The sequence below is a fragment of the Gallus gallus genome, chromosome 1 (genome assembly GCF_016699485.2).
Source record: "Gallus gallus isolate bGalGal1 chromosome 1, bGalGal1.mat.broiler.GRCg7b, whole genome shotgun sequence".
In the NCBI taxonomy this organism is placed as follows: Eukaryota; Metazoa; Chordata; class Aves; order Galliformes; family Phasianidae; genus Gallus; species Gallus gallus.
In genome coordinates this window covers 67079394-67095199 of record NC_052532.1, presented here as the reverse complement: position 1 = coordinate 67095199, position 15806 = coordinate 67079394, and the positions used below count along the sequence as shown (strand labels likewise).

Below are 15806 nucleotides of genomic sequence, written 5' to 3'. Positions count from 1 at the left end.
TAGGGTTAAATTTTACGGGTTTATGGCATTAGTTATGTGCACTAGCTGTACTCTGGAAATTGAGCAGTAGGTGGCACTGATGGTATTAACAGCAGTTCTCCAATGTCTATTGTGTTGTTTTGCTTTTGACAAAAGGCTGTTTAATTCTTCTGACTAAATCTTTGTTCATGACAAACCTTAGTTTTACAAACACTGTGGAAACAGAATCACAACACTATCAGCAAAATGTCTGAAAGAAAAGCCCCTGCCTCAGGCTGAGGTGCACAGGAAAAAATGGAAAGAAGAGCAATGACGGGATATTTAATAAAGTGAGCTCTCTACTGTACAGGGTGTTGTGCTCCCATCTAGGATGCAAACTCATGGACAAAGACACAAACACTTTCACAGATGTACAAACACAGCTCAGGGCAGTTCTGAGTTCTTAGTCTTTTATCTTGTGTGACATTGAAAGAATTGTTATCAGACCTAGCAGCTTGGTTTCACAGAGCTTATCTGCATCTTCTCAAGCAGGCAGGAGTGCATTATTTTACTTCTCTGTCTGCAAACAATGGCTTGCCTGGCTTTCTGTGCTTTGAAAGACTTCTGCAAACTCAGAGATGTGGTGCTGAAAGAGGCCTTTCCATTCACTCAGCTATGGCATAGTAAGGACTTAATTAAAAAAATATATATACATATGTATGTATAGGCTGCCCCATGATCAGAATTAAGACACTTGCTGAAATTTAACCACATTCAATGATCCTCATGAACATAAATTCTTATTGCAATATAGGCACTACTCATGAGTACGGTCTTCTTTTTTGTCTCTTTAAGATCCCCACCTCATATGTTGAGTGTGTAAACACAACTAAGTAGGGTTTGAAGAGCTCTTAAAGAGGACAGCTTAAGGGAGAAAATATTTGTATAGAAATCGTAGTTTTCACATCCACCTGCCTCCAAATCCCTGACCCATTTTTGTCCTCTGACTACTAAAGGAGGAGCTCCAAACAAGCCCACCTCTTGCTTAGGTGATGGCTGATTACCACAAACATCACTGATGTTTAACTAAGCTTGCACAGTTTCTTGCTATGCAGACTTATAAATAAACAAAGGATGCAAAGGATATCCAAGTAACAGAAGGTGATGGTTTGCTGTGCTGTAAGCATGTATGAAGACGCAACTTCATATTGAACACTGCAACTGCGGTGAAGATATATGATTATGTGACAAGGCTCCTAACAAAAAATAATTGCAGTATAATTAGTGTGTTTGCATACTCATTTACCTCAAAGGTTTGGATGTGCAGATAGAAACTTCAAGCTGTTTCTCCCTACCATTTGTTTTATTTGTAAAGCTATGTTACAAATACAGTGGTAATAAGCATATACTCAAGGCTAAGTGTAACATGGAGGACCACGTTCTTGTCTTCTGATACCACCATGCTAGTAATATCCCTCCTCTCTCCATTTTCCATTGGTATTTCCTCATCTCTTGCCTGACATTTGCAGAGCAGTCAGACTGACTTTCTGTTCTGTACTCTGTAACTATAAACCTGCAAATACAACCTGCAAATTCCTTACAGCAATCAAAACAACCTTACTGCTCTTACCTCGTGAAAGTCAAGAAAGTTGTCCTCAGTGCTTTCTGAAGTGTTCTGCTGTGCTTCTGCATGCTGGCTTTTCCTGCTTACTTTGACTTAAAGTCCAACAGCACCATGATGTTTTCTCTTAGGCCAAGGTACCCCTTGATACATAGGAATGTGTTTAAAGACCTGCATTGCCTTTCACAGGATAAAATGAGCAAAGTTCATGTATCTATAGGGCTGTAAAAGCAAAACATAGACAAGATAAGCAGGAGACTGCTATGTTCAAAAGCCACAAGCATCTGTTAGGTGAAAACTAAGGCAATATAGTCATCAAGGAAACTTTATGTTTACTACAAGTTTATATTACAGATGAACTCCAAGTAACAGAAAGTGATAGGCTGCTATTGTGTAAGCATACATGGAGAAGCTATTCTACAGCCATCCAACTGCTTTGAAGATACAAGATCATGTGATAAGAATCCTAACAAAAAATAATTATAGAATTATTCATATACGTGCATACTACTTACAAATATTAGTAAGGCCAAAATAATCTGAAGAGTTTATTAATAAAATCTGAAAATCTCCTAGACTGAGACAGTTGTTGGTATTTAACAATTGTGAACCAATCCCACTCGTAATGCACATAAAGGCCACTTTATTGTTGTTTACATTTCTTAGAACATTCCTTCATGACATTATCTCCCCAGAAGTAGAAATAAGTAGTTAGGGTGTTAAGAAAACTGCTCATCTTGCAGGCTGATGAGATTTCCTCATTCTTAATTTCCTCAATTACCTTTCTCATTTATATACAGCCACTCTATTTTGTGACAGACTGCACCTTCTTGTGATAGCGAGTCTTCAGCTCTCTGACTATTTAACGACAAGGCACAAAAGATGTTGTGTTAACATTGAATTTGTGATCACTAAAAAAAAAACCAACCTGTGGATACAGAGGGAGTTGAAGGAGCAGCTGACAGATACTGGGGTGATGATAGCTCCCTAGCTCAAGCAGTGATTCCTGTGGTAATTTCAAGGCATCACAACCTGAGGCATCAGTTTGCTGATCACAGAACACAAAGTAAGACCCTGCTGTTTGATGAGTGAGGATTGCATGCTGATTCAATCAGAGACAAAACTGTTTTATGGCAGCTGAGAACTTCAAAAATTATCAAGATTCACAGACAGAAGGGAAAACTGCCCACTCTGTCCTCTAAGACAGCTGATGCCTCTTCACACGCACCAGTAAAGTGCCACAACATAGTTTTGAATTACATAATTAACTGAGAACAGTACAAGTATGAACAAAGTGGAGAAGGATCTATGCAGTTAACCCACTAAACACTAATACTAGAACGTATTCAATTTTCATGGATTTTTCATTTAGGCATTAATGGATCACTAAGCAATCAAAAATGTAACGTTGACTCCCACTTCAAAAATCAGAGAGGAACAATGAGTAAGGGTAAGTAATTCCCTGTCATACATTTACAAAATTCTCAGTGCCAGAGGACAGAGTCCAACGTCACATATAGAACATAGTGGTTGAATACTTACAACTGCCTCCCAAGCCTCAGACACACTATTTAGTATTAAGCCTAAGTTTTATCTCTTTCTGAACACAGCTGCCCTGGCAGTCAAAAGGGCCAAATGGACAGCACAACATGGCTAACCAGCCAACGGAGGGGACTGCCCAGCTCTGCATGGAGTGCAGCCTCACCTCAAGTCTCCTGTGTAGTTTTCAGTGCCACATAACATTAGAGTGTCCAAAGGAGAGATATGAGGGTTATGAAGCATCCAGGGGAAAGACATGGAGCACCTGGTTCCCCTGGTTTGTTCAGTACAGAGGAGAGGCCTTGTGGTGGCCTACAGCTTCCTCATGAGGGGAGCAGCAAAGCACGCACTGATCTCTCCGGCAACAGCAACAAGGGAACAAGGAGGAATTGCATGAGGGAGCGTCCTCCATTTTCTAAGTCCTTACACCATTCATTTTTGAGATATGAACATTGGTCACAGCAAAAGCAAATGAAGTTGCATCATTCTCAGCAACTTACTCTTTTCATTATGTCATCGTTAGTATCTACTCTGTCGAGTAGAAAGAATCGATTTGGGTAATAAAACTTCTGGAAACCTTCTATGAAAAATATTTCTGCAAATACCCTGATCTACAGATCAATTTATTTTAGCCAACAGTAAAAATATCAGGAAAGTTGTTAATTCCCAGGCACTTAAGTCAGTATCTGGATTTCAAGTTATCTACTGTACAGAAATGGCTTCCAGTAAGACTGTATTACTGCAGTCCCTCCACAGGTAATTACTACATTTTTGCTAACCTTATGTTAGAAAATACATGTCTACATTGTCATGTAGCAGGTGGCAGACATTAATGGTAAACATTACAGCCAGAATAAGCTGTAAATACCAGAAATAAGTCACTAGGACACCAAAACATGCCTGAAAGTTGCTTTATTTGTTCATAAGGTCTGTGCGTTACAGCAAGCTTATGTTTAGCTACCGTGGACAAAAGCTCAGTCTGGAAGAGCATTAAATGTTAACCACAGAGATGTATAGTGAGTAGAGAGCCCACATTTGTGCACAACACGCTGTTTTTCTATTGCTGCAATCTAACATTTGAATTACAGATCTTTAAGATCTTTCTGGATGCTCCACAATGTGTCTGCACTCTTCTTCAGCTGAGCCACTTCATCATCCTTCAGCTTTTGGTTGATGACACTTGTCAATCCAGAGGCACTCAGGACACAAGGCAGGCTCAGGAAGACATCATTCTCAATGCCATATGTGCCCTGTCACAAACAAAAGAGCATTACATCACTGATGGGAATCCATAACTCCAGAGCTGCTTTTGATTTACGCAGCAGGAAGCCTTCTGGCATCAGACTACTACTTTTCATCCTGCAGAAAGTTTTCAATCTATGTATTTGAAGATAAAACAGAGTTGGTTTAAAGCGAATGGCAATAATAAAATTGATTATTTCATAAATCCTAACTCCAAAAAAAATCTCATTTGTATCTAACAAGTAGGCTAACAAAACTCAAAGGCTGTAAGATTAGAGCAGGTAGAAGTGGTAGGTCTTTTTTCTGACTATAGAGGGAGCTGTAAAACCAGTCTGTTCAGAGTCCATGCTCCACTAGAGGTTATTCAGCTGGCACAGACTAGGTAAAGAGATAAAAAAATACCCACTCTGCCCCAGCACCTTAGCTAGGGAGTGTTTCATGGAAACACATTTGGGCCTCCACAAAGTCATCCTTTTTTTGCACTGAAAGCTTCTTTTAATGAAGCTGTATGCCATACATAGCAAACTTCACACAAGGGTGATACAACACTGGGCAGTACAGTATTTGCTTTACCCTTCTTACAAGTATGGAGCAGAGGACTAAGAAGTCAGGAGAGAAAATTACAATAGGATGCTCCCTTTGTAACATCTGAAATTCAGAGTAGATTTAAGAACAAAACACCAAAGCTTCCTTTGTTCACCACTGTGCTAACTGAGACTGTTCAGTTTTTTCCTTAACAAAAACTGTGCTAGAGCATCCAATTCACCAACATTTCTTACCTTTACCAGTGTTGACACAGAATGAACTCGGTACAAGTTCTTCAGCATTGTCTCACAGAGCTCAGCAACGCTAAGACCAATGGCCCAGTTCGTATACCCCTTGAGTCTGATTACCTCATAGGCACTAAGGAAACATTGAAATACACTAGCATTAGTTAAAGAGCATTCAAAGTACACTGAAGACAAAGTTTTAGATAAGCAAATATTCCCCATCTAAAAAACAAAACACACTCCTATGACACACTGCAACTTTTAGAACTATGAAAGTCAGAGAAAAAGTCACACATGCCAGTGTTAAAGCACAAAATATAGAGTGCATGTTAACCCAAATATGTAACAGCAAAACCCTACTGTTCTCTCAGCATTAGCTGAAAAAAGAAAATAGCTTCTCCATATGAACAATTCTTATAGTGAAAAATAGAAAGTAATGTACAACTGAATAAATTCTCTATTCATATCAGTGGAACAATGATTTAGATTGTCATTCTGAATACATGCAAGCTGAGGTGGAAAGGAGACACAGCATGCAGAAAAGCCACCTCCATTATTACATGCATCCACATTATTCCTTAACTCACTGTACCTTTCAACAACCTGCTTGTGAACTTCCTTCCAGTTCTCGCTGTCTTTGTCAGTTCCCATGGCAGGATTCAGCTCCTGGAGAGAAACACCTGCCACATTAACTCCGCTCCAAACAGCCACTGCAACAGAGAGAGAGTGTATAAGCTTCCCAGCACTTAGCAACTCCACCTGCTCTTGGCCTAGCTAGGATAAACACGAAGCAAAACAATAGCAGTCAGAGCCACAGTAATGTTTGAGGCAGGTTTTGTCTTCATTTCACCAGATTTAATTCTGAGAACTCTGGGTGTCAGAATATTCTGAGAATACTTCAGTACTGACACTGAAATTCATCTCTACGCATGAATAACAGAACTTTTGGTCCTTCAAAGGTTTAGAGAGCTATTTTTCCAAGTCAGAAACCTCAAATTCCTGCAGACAGACATATCTCAGCTATTTATTCAGCTTTTTAGAACAGATTTTACTGAATAACTGCTGTACGTACATTTGCTGCCCCGCTGATCAGTATGAGTATTAGCCTCCAAGAACTGCACTCTATTTCCCTGAACAAGGTAGCAATATGCAAGCTTAGAATACCAAGAAAGGAATTTGTCAGTCTCCTTTCATATCAAAAGCCTACAAGCAGATTCATTCCCTGCTTCTGTAAATTCACTAGGAATTTTCCTGGATACTTCAAAGCAAAAACAGATGAAACAGTGAAGCAGAATAAGCTCTCTTACTGTAGAGCTGGCTTCAATTAGTACTGAAGTTGATCAGACACTACTTTGATCAGATGCAGTGTGACACTGTGAGATGCGGCTCTCTTGAAAACATGCAGCACTAAAATTCAAAGCAGTACCATCATCCATACAGTTGTTCTGCTGCATCCTTTCAGACTTGAAATAAACATAAAAGCTGAACTAAGACAAATTTTAAACCATGAAATCAAAGAAGCTTCTCCTAAAGCTTCTACTGAAATAGCACGGAGGAAATCCACAAAATAAAGGGATTTTTGTTTACTTCAATCTGGATTACTAGCCTTTCAGACTATTTGCAACAATCCCACTTACTGACGTAGTGATAGCACTAATACAGCTTCCAGTGGAGAGCCTTGCTACAGACTATATAGATGATGGAAATCCAAACACTACAGGTAGAAGAAGAGAACTGGCGTTCTTAGGATTCATTACAAAAATGGCCTTTTCAAGTTAAGATTTAATTATACAGCCACAATGATGTTAACTGAAAAAAAAAAACCAACAAACAAACAGGAAAAAAAAACCTGTAGCAGGATTTCCTGTACATAACTGACTCAACTCACTACAAAGACAACAAAGTGCTGCTAGCCACTCAAGCCCAGCTGTATCTGGTCGTTGAGAATTTTTCACACATGCAGCTTCAACCTCTAGTACTGCCTTGATTAATCAATAAAAATCTTCCAAAGTGCTCCTTACCACTAGAATCACCATGTTCTCCTAAAATCCAGCCATGGCAGCTGGTTGGGTGGATACCAAGTCTCTCAGCCATCAGGTAGCGGAATCTAGCTGTGTCTAGATTGCAGCCACTTCCAATCACACGGTGCTTTGGCAGGCCACTCAACTTCCATGTGACATAGGTTAATATATCCACTAAAAAAGAAGAACATGCATAGTAAGTTAAACCATTCATGTACACTAAAAATAACACACCAAGTATTTGCTGCAAGTGGTAGGGCAATCAGGAAGGCTCAAAACATACGTGAACTCACTGGTCACTGCATTTTAGGTCTGTTTATTCACAGGACTGAGGTGTATCAACTACTGGAAGTTTAGGACCCAACTAGTTACCTTTCAGAAAAACTAAGGAATGTCTTTGGACATTAATATCCTGCCAGCTAAAACTAAACCCCTCAAAGCATCCAGAATTGGGACTGAAATTTTTCTCTGGCTAAAATGGTCAAGCAATTTCCTGAAGTAACATTACCTTCCACTTTTTCACAAGCAGCAGCAAAACAACTTACAGTGAAAAAGAAAAAGAATCTTTACACGTACACACACTACTCCTACTCCAGGTTTACTTCTTGAACATAGCTGTTCATTAAACAGTTTCTGCAGTGGTTACTTTTGTAGCATGGAAAGCTAAATGAGTTCTATGCTTTGGCCACATGTGGCTCTAAAAATAGATTTAGAGAAAAACAAGCCAATTAAGGCTGGTGCAGACCGAAGGAAAACTCAAATCCACAGCTCCAAGCAAGAATAATAATCAGGCCACACTACTGAATGCTGACTCCAAAACTCTCAGAGGAAGACCAGTTCTCCAAAGGGAATGTATTTATATATAGATCACTTGCTTGGGCACCAAAAGCATGCAGTCTCAGTGCAGTTTGCACTTTCATGTTACAAGGGGCATTCCCACTAGGCACTGCCTCACTACAGCTACAACTGGTGCAGCTCCTGCCAGGGCCACAGTAATCCGTGCGCAGACTACAGAGCACTGGCCTCTCAAACAGCTACATTCCCCCTAGACACATCCAAACTTTGGGGCACAGTTTTATCTCACTGCTTGCCAACAATATGGCTGTCTGCACAGGAGAGAATGTGGGCAGTGCTATCTGAGTTACAGCTCAGACGGATCTGGGCAAGTCAAACCAGGAAGGACACAAAGGTTACACCAGCACACAGCTAGTGGACACGCCTGATACTCTGACACTCCTGAAGTCCTTTCTAAGAGGCTTACAATAGCTCCACTACATAAAACTAGTGAACATGAGGATTCCACAGACTCTGAGGAAAGAAAAAAAAAAAGCAAAGTAATTTTGGAAAAAGCAACACGCTCAGTTGTCTCACACAGCTGCTCTACGGGAAAGAAGTCTGTAGTTTAAATTCATCCTTGCTAGAACAAGAACAATTTGATCTGTGATTTCATTTTCAGATAAGTTTAAAATCACCATGTTATTGTACTTGCACAGAAGTCACTTGCTCGGTACACCAGTACTCAATAGCACAATTTGTACACTAGCTAATTACTCAAACAGCAGCTGAGTTACTAGTTTTACATGCATTGTTTTAACTGTTAAGGTGCTTTAAAAACAATGTCACCTCATTGCCAGGGCTCTGTAGCAGCCGCTTTACTCTGGAGCTGAATCAAAGAAAAACCACCCTACAGAGACTTCCTACAAAGTATACTGGAGTTTATACCCCTTCCTCTTACTGTGAGCCTCAGCATGCAAATATTATGGCTACTGCTGTATTAATACTTATTTCAATGTTACTACAGCCGTCTGAAAAATGGCCATATACAGTCTTGTCCTATCCCTTGATAGGACAAGGGGGGATGATTTTAAACTAAGACAGAAGAGGTTTAGGTTAGATATTAGGAGAAAGCTTTTCACACAGAGGGTGGTGACACACTGGAACAGGTTGCCCAAGGAGGTTGTGGATGCCCCATCCCCGGAGGCCTTCAAGGCCAGCCTGGATGTGGCTCTGGGCAGCCTGGTCTGGTGGTTGGCAACCCTGCACATAGCAGGGGGGTTGAAACTACATGATCATTGCGGTCCTTTTCAACCCAGGCCATTCTATGACAAGCCCCAGTCAAGATGTTTGATTCACACACTACTTACAAGCAAGAATCTCCCAATCATTCAAACCTTTTGAGCTAGAAATTTAAAGCTACCTTCTGCTTAAGCCAAAGTAGGTAAGAGCTGAAGTATTAAAGCATTCCTAATGATAAAAATACAAATCATGAAAAGTCCTGAATAAATAATATCAACTTCCTAGTGCTCTTATATTTTTACTGTTAGCAACTATACAGCAGATGTCCAAATAAAGTAAGAAATTTCATATTGGAGATTATATTTGAGAAGATGAATGAAGCATCACTAATACTCTAAAAACAGAAAACATAGGTGTTCTAGAGATCTACTTTACCTGGGTTGGAAACCACAAGGATAGTGCAATTGGGGCTGTATTTCACAATCTGAGGAATGATGAATTTGAAGACGTTCACATTCCTCTGAACCAGGTTGAGACGACTCTCCCCCTCTTGCTGACGAACACCTGCAGTTACTACCACAATCTTGGAGTTGGCTGTGACAGCATAATCTACAAGCATGCACGGAGGCAAAGACTGTTAAATATGTTTGTCAGCAATTTCAACAGCATCATCTTCATACAGGTATTCTGAATAGCCTCTGTACTGTACCAACATTCAAGCCCAGATGTAAGACACCGTCCTGATGTATCAGCACAAATCTCAATTACATTCAACTTCCCCCTCCAAATCTCATTTCTACCACCCATACAGTAAGAAAAGTATTTGTTCTACATTACAGAGGTACTACCATCTTGTTAAGATCAATTTTAACTTGCCCAAAATAGTAAAGTGACCATTAAGAGATATATGAAAGTTTAGATTAAGGGCCACTCCCCATTGGGATTATGAAAGACTAAAATCTCACCCCAATTCATGAATTTAAATCTTTTGATGCCAAACCCTGGGAGTTCTGATTATATGAGTAATACACTACTGCTAAGCTTACAGAATATTGTTATAAAGAATCTGAAGTTCACCTTTGTCTGCCACAATCTTATGAGTCTGAAGGAACAAGCTGCCATGCTGTAGATCCATCATTTCTCCTTTTAGCTTGTCTTCCAAAACATCAACCAGAGCAAGCTCATCACAAAGACCCTGAAGAAATAATTAAGTTTAAGGTAGTTAATACATTATTAGCTGTTAACTCACATTCAAAAGTTGCTTCTTAAGTAGATTACTTTCTAAATGAACACGTTACATCTGAAAGCAACTGTTCTGCAAAGGCTAACCAGGAGGACAAAACTCTCTCAATGCTGCTGTGAGATACATGAGAACAGAGACACAGGCTACTACAGCACCAGTTTGTCAGCCTTGTTCAGACTACCTGAAAAAGTTATCTGTGGGCAATTTGAGCACAAAGCTACTGTGCTATATCTTTCAGAATTGTAACAAGCTCTCTAAGTTCATTCATTCTGAAAAAAATTAGAGCTGTTAAAACGTATTGCTTTGCAAAACAGATTTAAACGTATATGCTTGTTGTCAAGCCATGCCGAGTTGGGAGATAACATTATACGGTCTCAAAATAGGAAGATGGTCAAACTGCCTTAACACGGAGCACTACCATCTTCTGGTGGAAGTGTTAACCACCCTTGTAAATTCTGCAGTACTTTGAAGTTTCATCATTCATTAGGTTACACTGAGAACCAAATTGGTAGCTGTTTTCCCTAGGTATCTACATCCGATGGTACTCATTAGGCTATTTCTATGCTATTGAAAGGATTATCTTAAAACTTCTCTTTAGTTTTATATAAAAGGGTAACCCTCATTTCACATGGAAATATTGGCATCAACTAACAAGTGAGATTTTTAGTTTGCCGTTAGCCTACAGAGTAAAATTAGCACTGAGTATGAACTCTTGAAGTTTTCCTCCAGTGACTGATTAGCTAACGTAAACAGTTTGCACAAAAGCAACAGACCAGTGCAATTTTTCTACATCTGAAGTGGAAAGACTTAAATATATTTGCTGTTAAATGACTTTTCCAAATGAAAACAGTGCATACTGTGGCATGTTTAAAGCACAGCATAATGATGTGGGCCTGAGTCCAGACTTTGCAGCAAACATTCACCAGACTCTGCAGGTGAAGCAGCCAGTTCCCACTGAACCACAGGAATACCTGGAATCACTCCAAGAACTGATTTCATCAATTTGCATCAGTGTTGCCTAGAGAAAAACTCAGCTTGCCATTAGCACGCACAGGAACCAAGTCTGCACAACCACCATCGAAAGCAGCTTAAAGTATTCCCCATAAAAATGAGCTGCCTTGAAACTGAAGAACTTTCCATTTCCAGAACAGTACAGCAACATCAGAGGCTTGTTTCTGAGAGCTAAAAATAACCGATGTGGAACTGCAGCATCATTGAAACCTATGTATGAAATACCACAAGTATAAACTTAGTATTAGCATTAGGATCCAAAGGTATCCGAATACTAACACATAGGAAATGAGGCACAAAGTTGTATGCCACAGTTCAACAAGAAGCAGAAGGCATTTCAGGAAGCCAATCACCTTGCAATACTCAAAGCCACATCTGATTTAGTGACAGCAATCCAGTGGTTTTGCTACTGAGGTGGTTTATACTGCAATTTACACATATGAGAGAATGAGAAGAGCACAACTGTGGGGAAATTCACTCCATCATGTCATATTTCAAGGCTGAGAAATTAAGTCCTATTTTCACTCTAGGTTTGGAACACTTATTTTAGTAACTGTAAAAACTACATTTCTGTACACAAGTTGATCCTGCTTAGAGCAGCATATTAAACACAAAGGCAGGATTGTACCGAAGCTTGCCGTCATTTCACCTGGCTTCTACCCTGCCACCCTTGAAGGCAGTAAGATGTGAATGGTATTCCCCTCCTCCAATTTTGTTTCAGTTATTATACTTGTTAAAAAAAAAGTCACCTTCACAACAGTACCTGCTTTACAGTAGCCTTTACTTACCATTACTCTTTCTTGCTGGCAAGGTTTAACTATCAGCAAGTGAAAGCCCTTCAACATTTTTTCCCCCACAAATAAACTTGGTGCTTTAACACGTACATCCTCAAGGTACTACAGGATGGACCATCTCCAACGAAATGACAGCTGTTTTAGCAGTACATGTCAGATTCTTGATGCCAACCCTGTGAGCTACTCGACATAAGACCTGCCATTTCAAAGGGGTTGGGCACATCTGCTTGTCTTCTTGGGAAGAAAAATGAGGATGTGTGGCTCCCATCCTCATTCTCTAAAAGCAAAAGGCAAAGATCCTCTTAAACGTTTAGTCTCTGCTTTGTTCAAAGACTGTGGCTTGAGATTCGCCAAGAAGAAAAGAAAAAATATGCAGGGCAACCTCCAGTTGGAGCCCTGGATTTTAGTTTCTCAAGAACACAGCTCACACCACTCTGGACACAGCAGTTATGCAATCAGACGAGAGCAGCTTAAGGTAGATCAAGCAGCCCTTGGAAGGCAGCAGTGATCATTTCCAGTACCCTCAGAGATGAGACAGTACGGCGTGAGAATAGAAATGGTGAAGATATGGTTCTGCTTTTTACACCGTCCTTCACACTGACCTCTGGTTTGCCCGCAATTCTTTGTGGGCGAAAGAGCTCTGCTGGGCAGACTCCAGCTTTCTTACGGAAAACTCTTAATCAAATCAAAAGAAAGAAGAGCTTGGGAACGGCCACAGCGCGTTCTCGCAACGAAGTAACTCCCTAGGGCCAGCTGAACGGGGAGCTGATGGGACAGGAAGGGAAGGTGACCCCCAAATCCATCCCGACCCTCCCCCCCCCCGCCGCCCCACCACGTGCTCAAGCACGAGGCGCCGCCGCGCCGCCCGGCGGCCGTACCTTGCCGAGGATGCTGATGGCACACGCCATCCCCACCTGCCCGACCCCCACCACGGTGATCTTGTTGCTGGGAACCGTGCTGCCCGCGGCCACGGGGGTGATCAGCTTCTCCTTCAGGGTCGCCATAACGTCCTACAAGAAGGGATTGGAGGAGGTTCGGTTTAACGGGCCGCAATCCAGCGCGCGCCCGCCCGCCCGCCGGCCCCGCGCGTTACCGCTCACTCGGCGCCCGCTCCCCGCCGGGCTGGGGGCTGCCCCGCGCCCTCCCACCAGCACAGCCCGGAGCCCCCGGACCACGAGAACCTCACCGCCCAACCTCGGGGCTGCGGGGGGAACCGAACCGCCGCCAATAACTCCCCCGCCGCCGCGGAGAGAGCCACGCTCTCCCGCTACCCACCGGATCGGTGCGGTGAAAGGAGAACCGGGAGCAGTACCGTGACCGTGGCGGGGCTCGGGAAATCTGCGCTCCGCAGCGGAAGGGGCGGGCTGGGATGCGTGGAGGAGCCCCTCACCGCGCCCTCGGGGCGGGCACAGCGTCGACGGGAGGCGGCGGCCTCCGCGTTCAATCCGCATTGAGGACGGAGGCTCGATTGTGACGCCGGTCCGCTCTCCTCCTGCTCCTCCTCCCCCCACTCCCCACCCCCCGTCCCCCGCCACGTCCTTTGCAAAAATGTGTCTTGGTCGGGATGGAGGCCCGGTCAGCGCGGCCTGTAGCATCACTATGCCGTGCAGCTGCATAGCAGCCTCACGAAAAGAGGAGAACACTACTTCCCTCTTTTTTTGCCCTCCCTTTCTTCCTCCTTCCGCATTCAGGTGGTTGGAATGATTTTGTTGGCTACCAGCCCAAGGGTGCCTGCAGCAGAGCCGGGAGCAGTGCAGTGCGGTGCTGGGTCCGGGGGATCACTGTGTTGGCAGTGCTTTAGGCATCCAGGTTGCAAGATGGCTGTCGTCCTGCTTCTGGCTGTGCACATGTAAATTGGACAATCGGAATCATTGGATGGTTTGGGCTGGAAGAGACGTTAAAGATCACCCTGTGCTGCAGGCAGGGCTGCCACCCACCAGATCAGGCTGCTCAGGTCCCCATCCAACCTGGCCCTGAATAGATGGGCATCCATAGCTTCCCTGGGTAGTCTGTTCAGTGCCTCACTGCCCTTTGAGTACAGTATTTCTTCCTAACATCTAACCTAAATCACCTGTTTTATTTTAAAGCCATTCACCTTTATCCTATCACTGTTAGACTGTAAAATGTCACTCCCCCTCCTGCTTGTAGCTCACCTCATGTAATGGAAGGCTGTAATGAGGTCTCCTCAGAGCTTTCTGTTCTCTTACGCTAAGCAAGCTTAACTCGCTCAACCTTTCTTGACAGCAGAGGTGCTTTAGCTCTCTGAGCATCCTCAGGTCCTCCTCTGGACCCACTTCAGCTCTAGGTCTTCCTTGCACTGGAGGCCACAGGCCTTGACATAGTACTCCAAATGGAGCTCATGAGTGCAGAGGAGAGAGGGATGATCACCCCCCACGTCCTGCTGGTCGCCTCACTTTTAATGTAGCCCAGGGTACTGCTTGCTCTGTTCATGAACACAGTGACCTTCACATGAGTTTTCCTTCACAATTAGCTGATAAGGTGGAGAAGCTTTATCTGTTTCACAGACCCATAGACTTAGCCAGGAGGAATTTTAAGAGGATTCACTGCAAGCAGGGAGTTGTGCATAACTAAAGCATTTTATGTGATCTTATTTGACTCAAATTGTGGTATCTGATTTTTGTGCAATCTGGTTTTTGCCCCGCAGCTGTCTTCAGCTAAAATTTTGTGGTTGAATAAATCCTGGTGAGACAACGGCGTGTCTGAAGTCACACACAAATGCTTTGGCAAGAATAAGAAATGTAACCTGATGCAATGACGTGATGACAACTCCTCCTGCTCCTGCAACAGGAGCCACAGCCCACATCACAGTATCTCTGACTACTGTACCATATCCCACTACAGCACTTCAAAATGTAGGGCCTGTGATATGAGCCCCTCGAGTGTGAATGGAGTTTTGTTCCTTTCTAAAGCAGTAACCACAGCAACCACTCTAAGGAACAGTAAATGTGACGTGAGATGCCTTTCCTCTGACCTTTCTCTTGCTTCACGTTGGGACAGCTGTATTGAAATTTGGGCATGCAATTTGCCCGTGTTACTCAACAGGGAAGAAAGAAGAGATTTGCTGAAATTCCTGCTGGGCCTATGCATGGAGAATGGAAAAGAAGGAATAGCAAACATTATTTTCTCCTAATTCTGTAACATTACTTCTTTGTGGCTGTCAAAGGAGAAAGTAGAGTCAGAACACTAAATTGTGCACATTAAAAAAAAAAAAAGAAAAAAAGAAAAAAAAGCTTTAAATACTTCATCGTACATCATTAACTGTGAAGAGTAAAACAGAAGGGTATATTCCAGAGTCCTCCTAGACAAGTGACCAGGCACAGAGCTCAGCCCTTCCTGTCTGATGCTGTGGGCTGCTTTTGTTGTTGTCACTGCCAGTTTAAGGTTTTGTTGATTTTTTGATAGGTATTTTTCCAGGTTAGTGCTTACTGGATTAATTCCCTCTGGCTCACCAAGCAGCCAAACAAGTGCTGGTGCCAAGTGGGGAGAGATGGTGAGGATGCGTGGTGAGAAAAGGGTGAAGCCTGCTTTTCTGGGCAGCAGTACAGCTCCCTGCTGCCTCTAAAGGACTAT

The 15806-nt window shown here is 42.5% G+C and overlaps 2 protein-coding genes across 6 annotated transcripts in view; both read right to left on the bottom strand.

The window, feature by feature from the left end:
- The window catches only part of GYS2 (glycogen synthase 2), a 46163-nt gene extending 44440 nt beyond the window's left edge, over positions 1 to 1723 (bottom strand). For all 4 annotated transcript variants that reach the window (XM_040705649.2, XM_046904262.1, XM_004937991.5 and 1 more), the window contains exon 1: positions 1589 to 1723. The gene's annotated coding sequence lies outside the window, so the exon portion shown is untranslated. The remainder of the gene's footprint in view (positions 1 to 1588) is intronic.
- A 2292-nt stretch (positions 1724 to 4015) lies between these two features.
- Positions 4016 to 13564, bottom strand: LDHB (lactate dehydrogenase B). Of its 2 annotated transcripts, none has more exons than NM_204177.3 (8): positions 13491 to 13564; positions 13094 to 13225; positions 10245 to 10362; positions 9603 to 9776; positions 7152 to 7325; positions 5723 to 5840; positions 5140 to 5263; positions 4016 to 4368 (listed from the first exon to the last, which is right to left on the bottom strand). In NM_204177.3, exons 2-8 carry the CDS (start codon positions 13217 to 13219, stop codon positions 4201 to 4203), a joined length of 1002 nt encoding a protein of 333 aa, NP_989508.1. In that variant the 5' UTR covers positions 13220 to 13225; positions 13491 to 13564; the 3' UTR covers positions 4016 to 4200. The 2 variants fall into 2 exon arrangements, with proteins under 2 accessions (NP_989508.1, XP_040554065.1); XM_040698131.2 differs by having other exon boundaries at positions 13528 to 13564.
- Positions 13565 to 15806: the final 2242 nt, after the last annotated feature.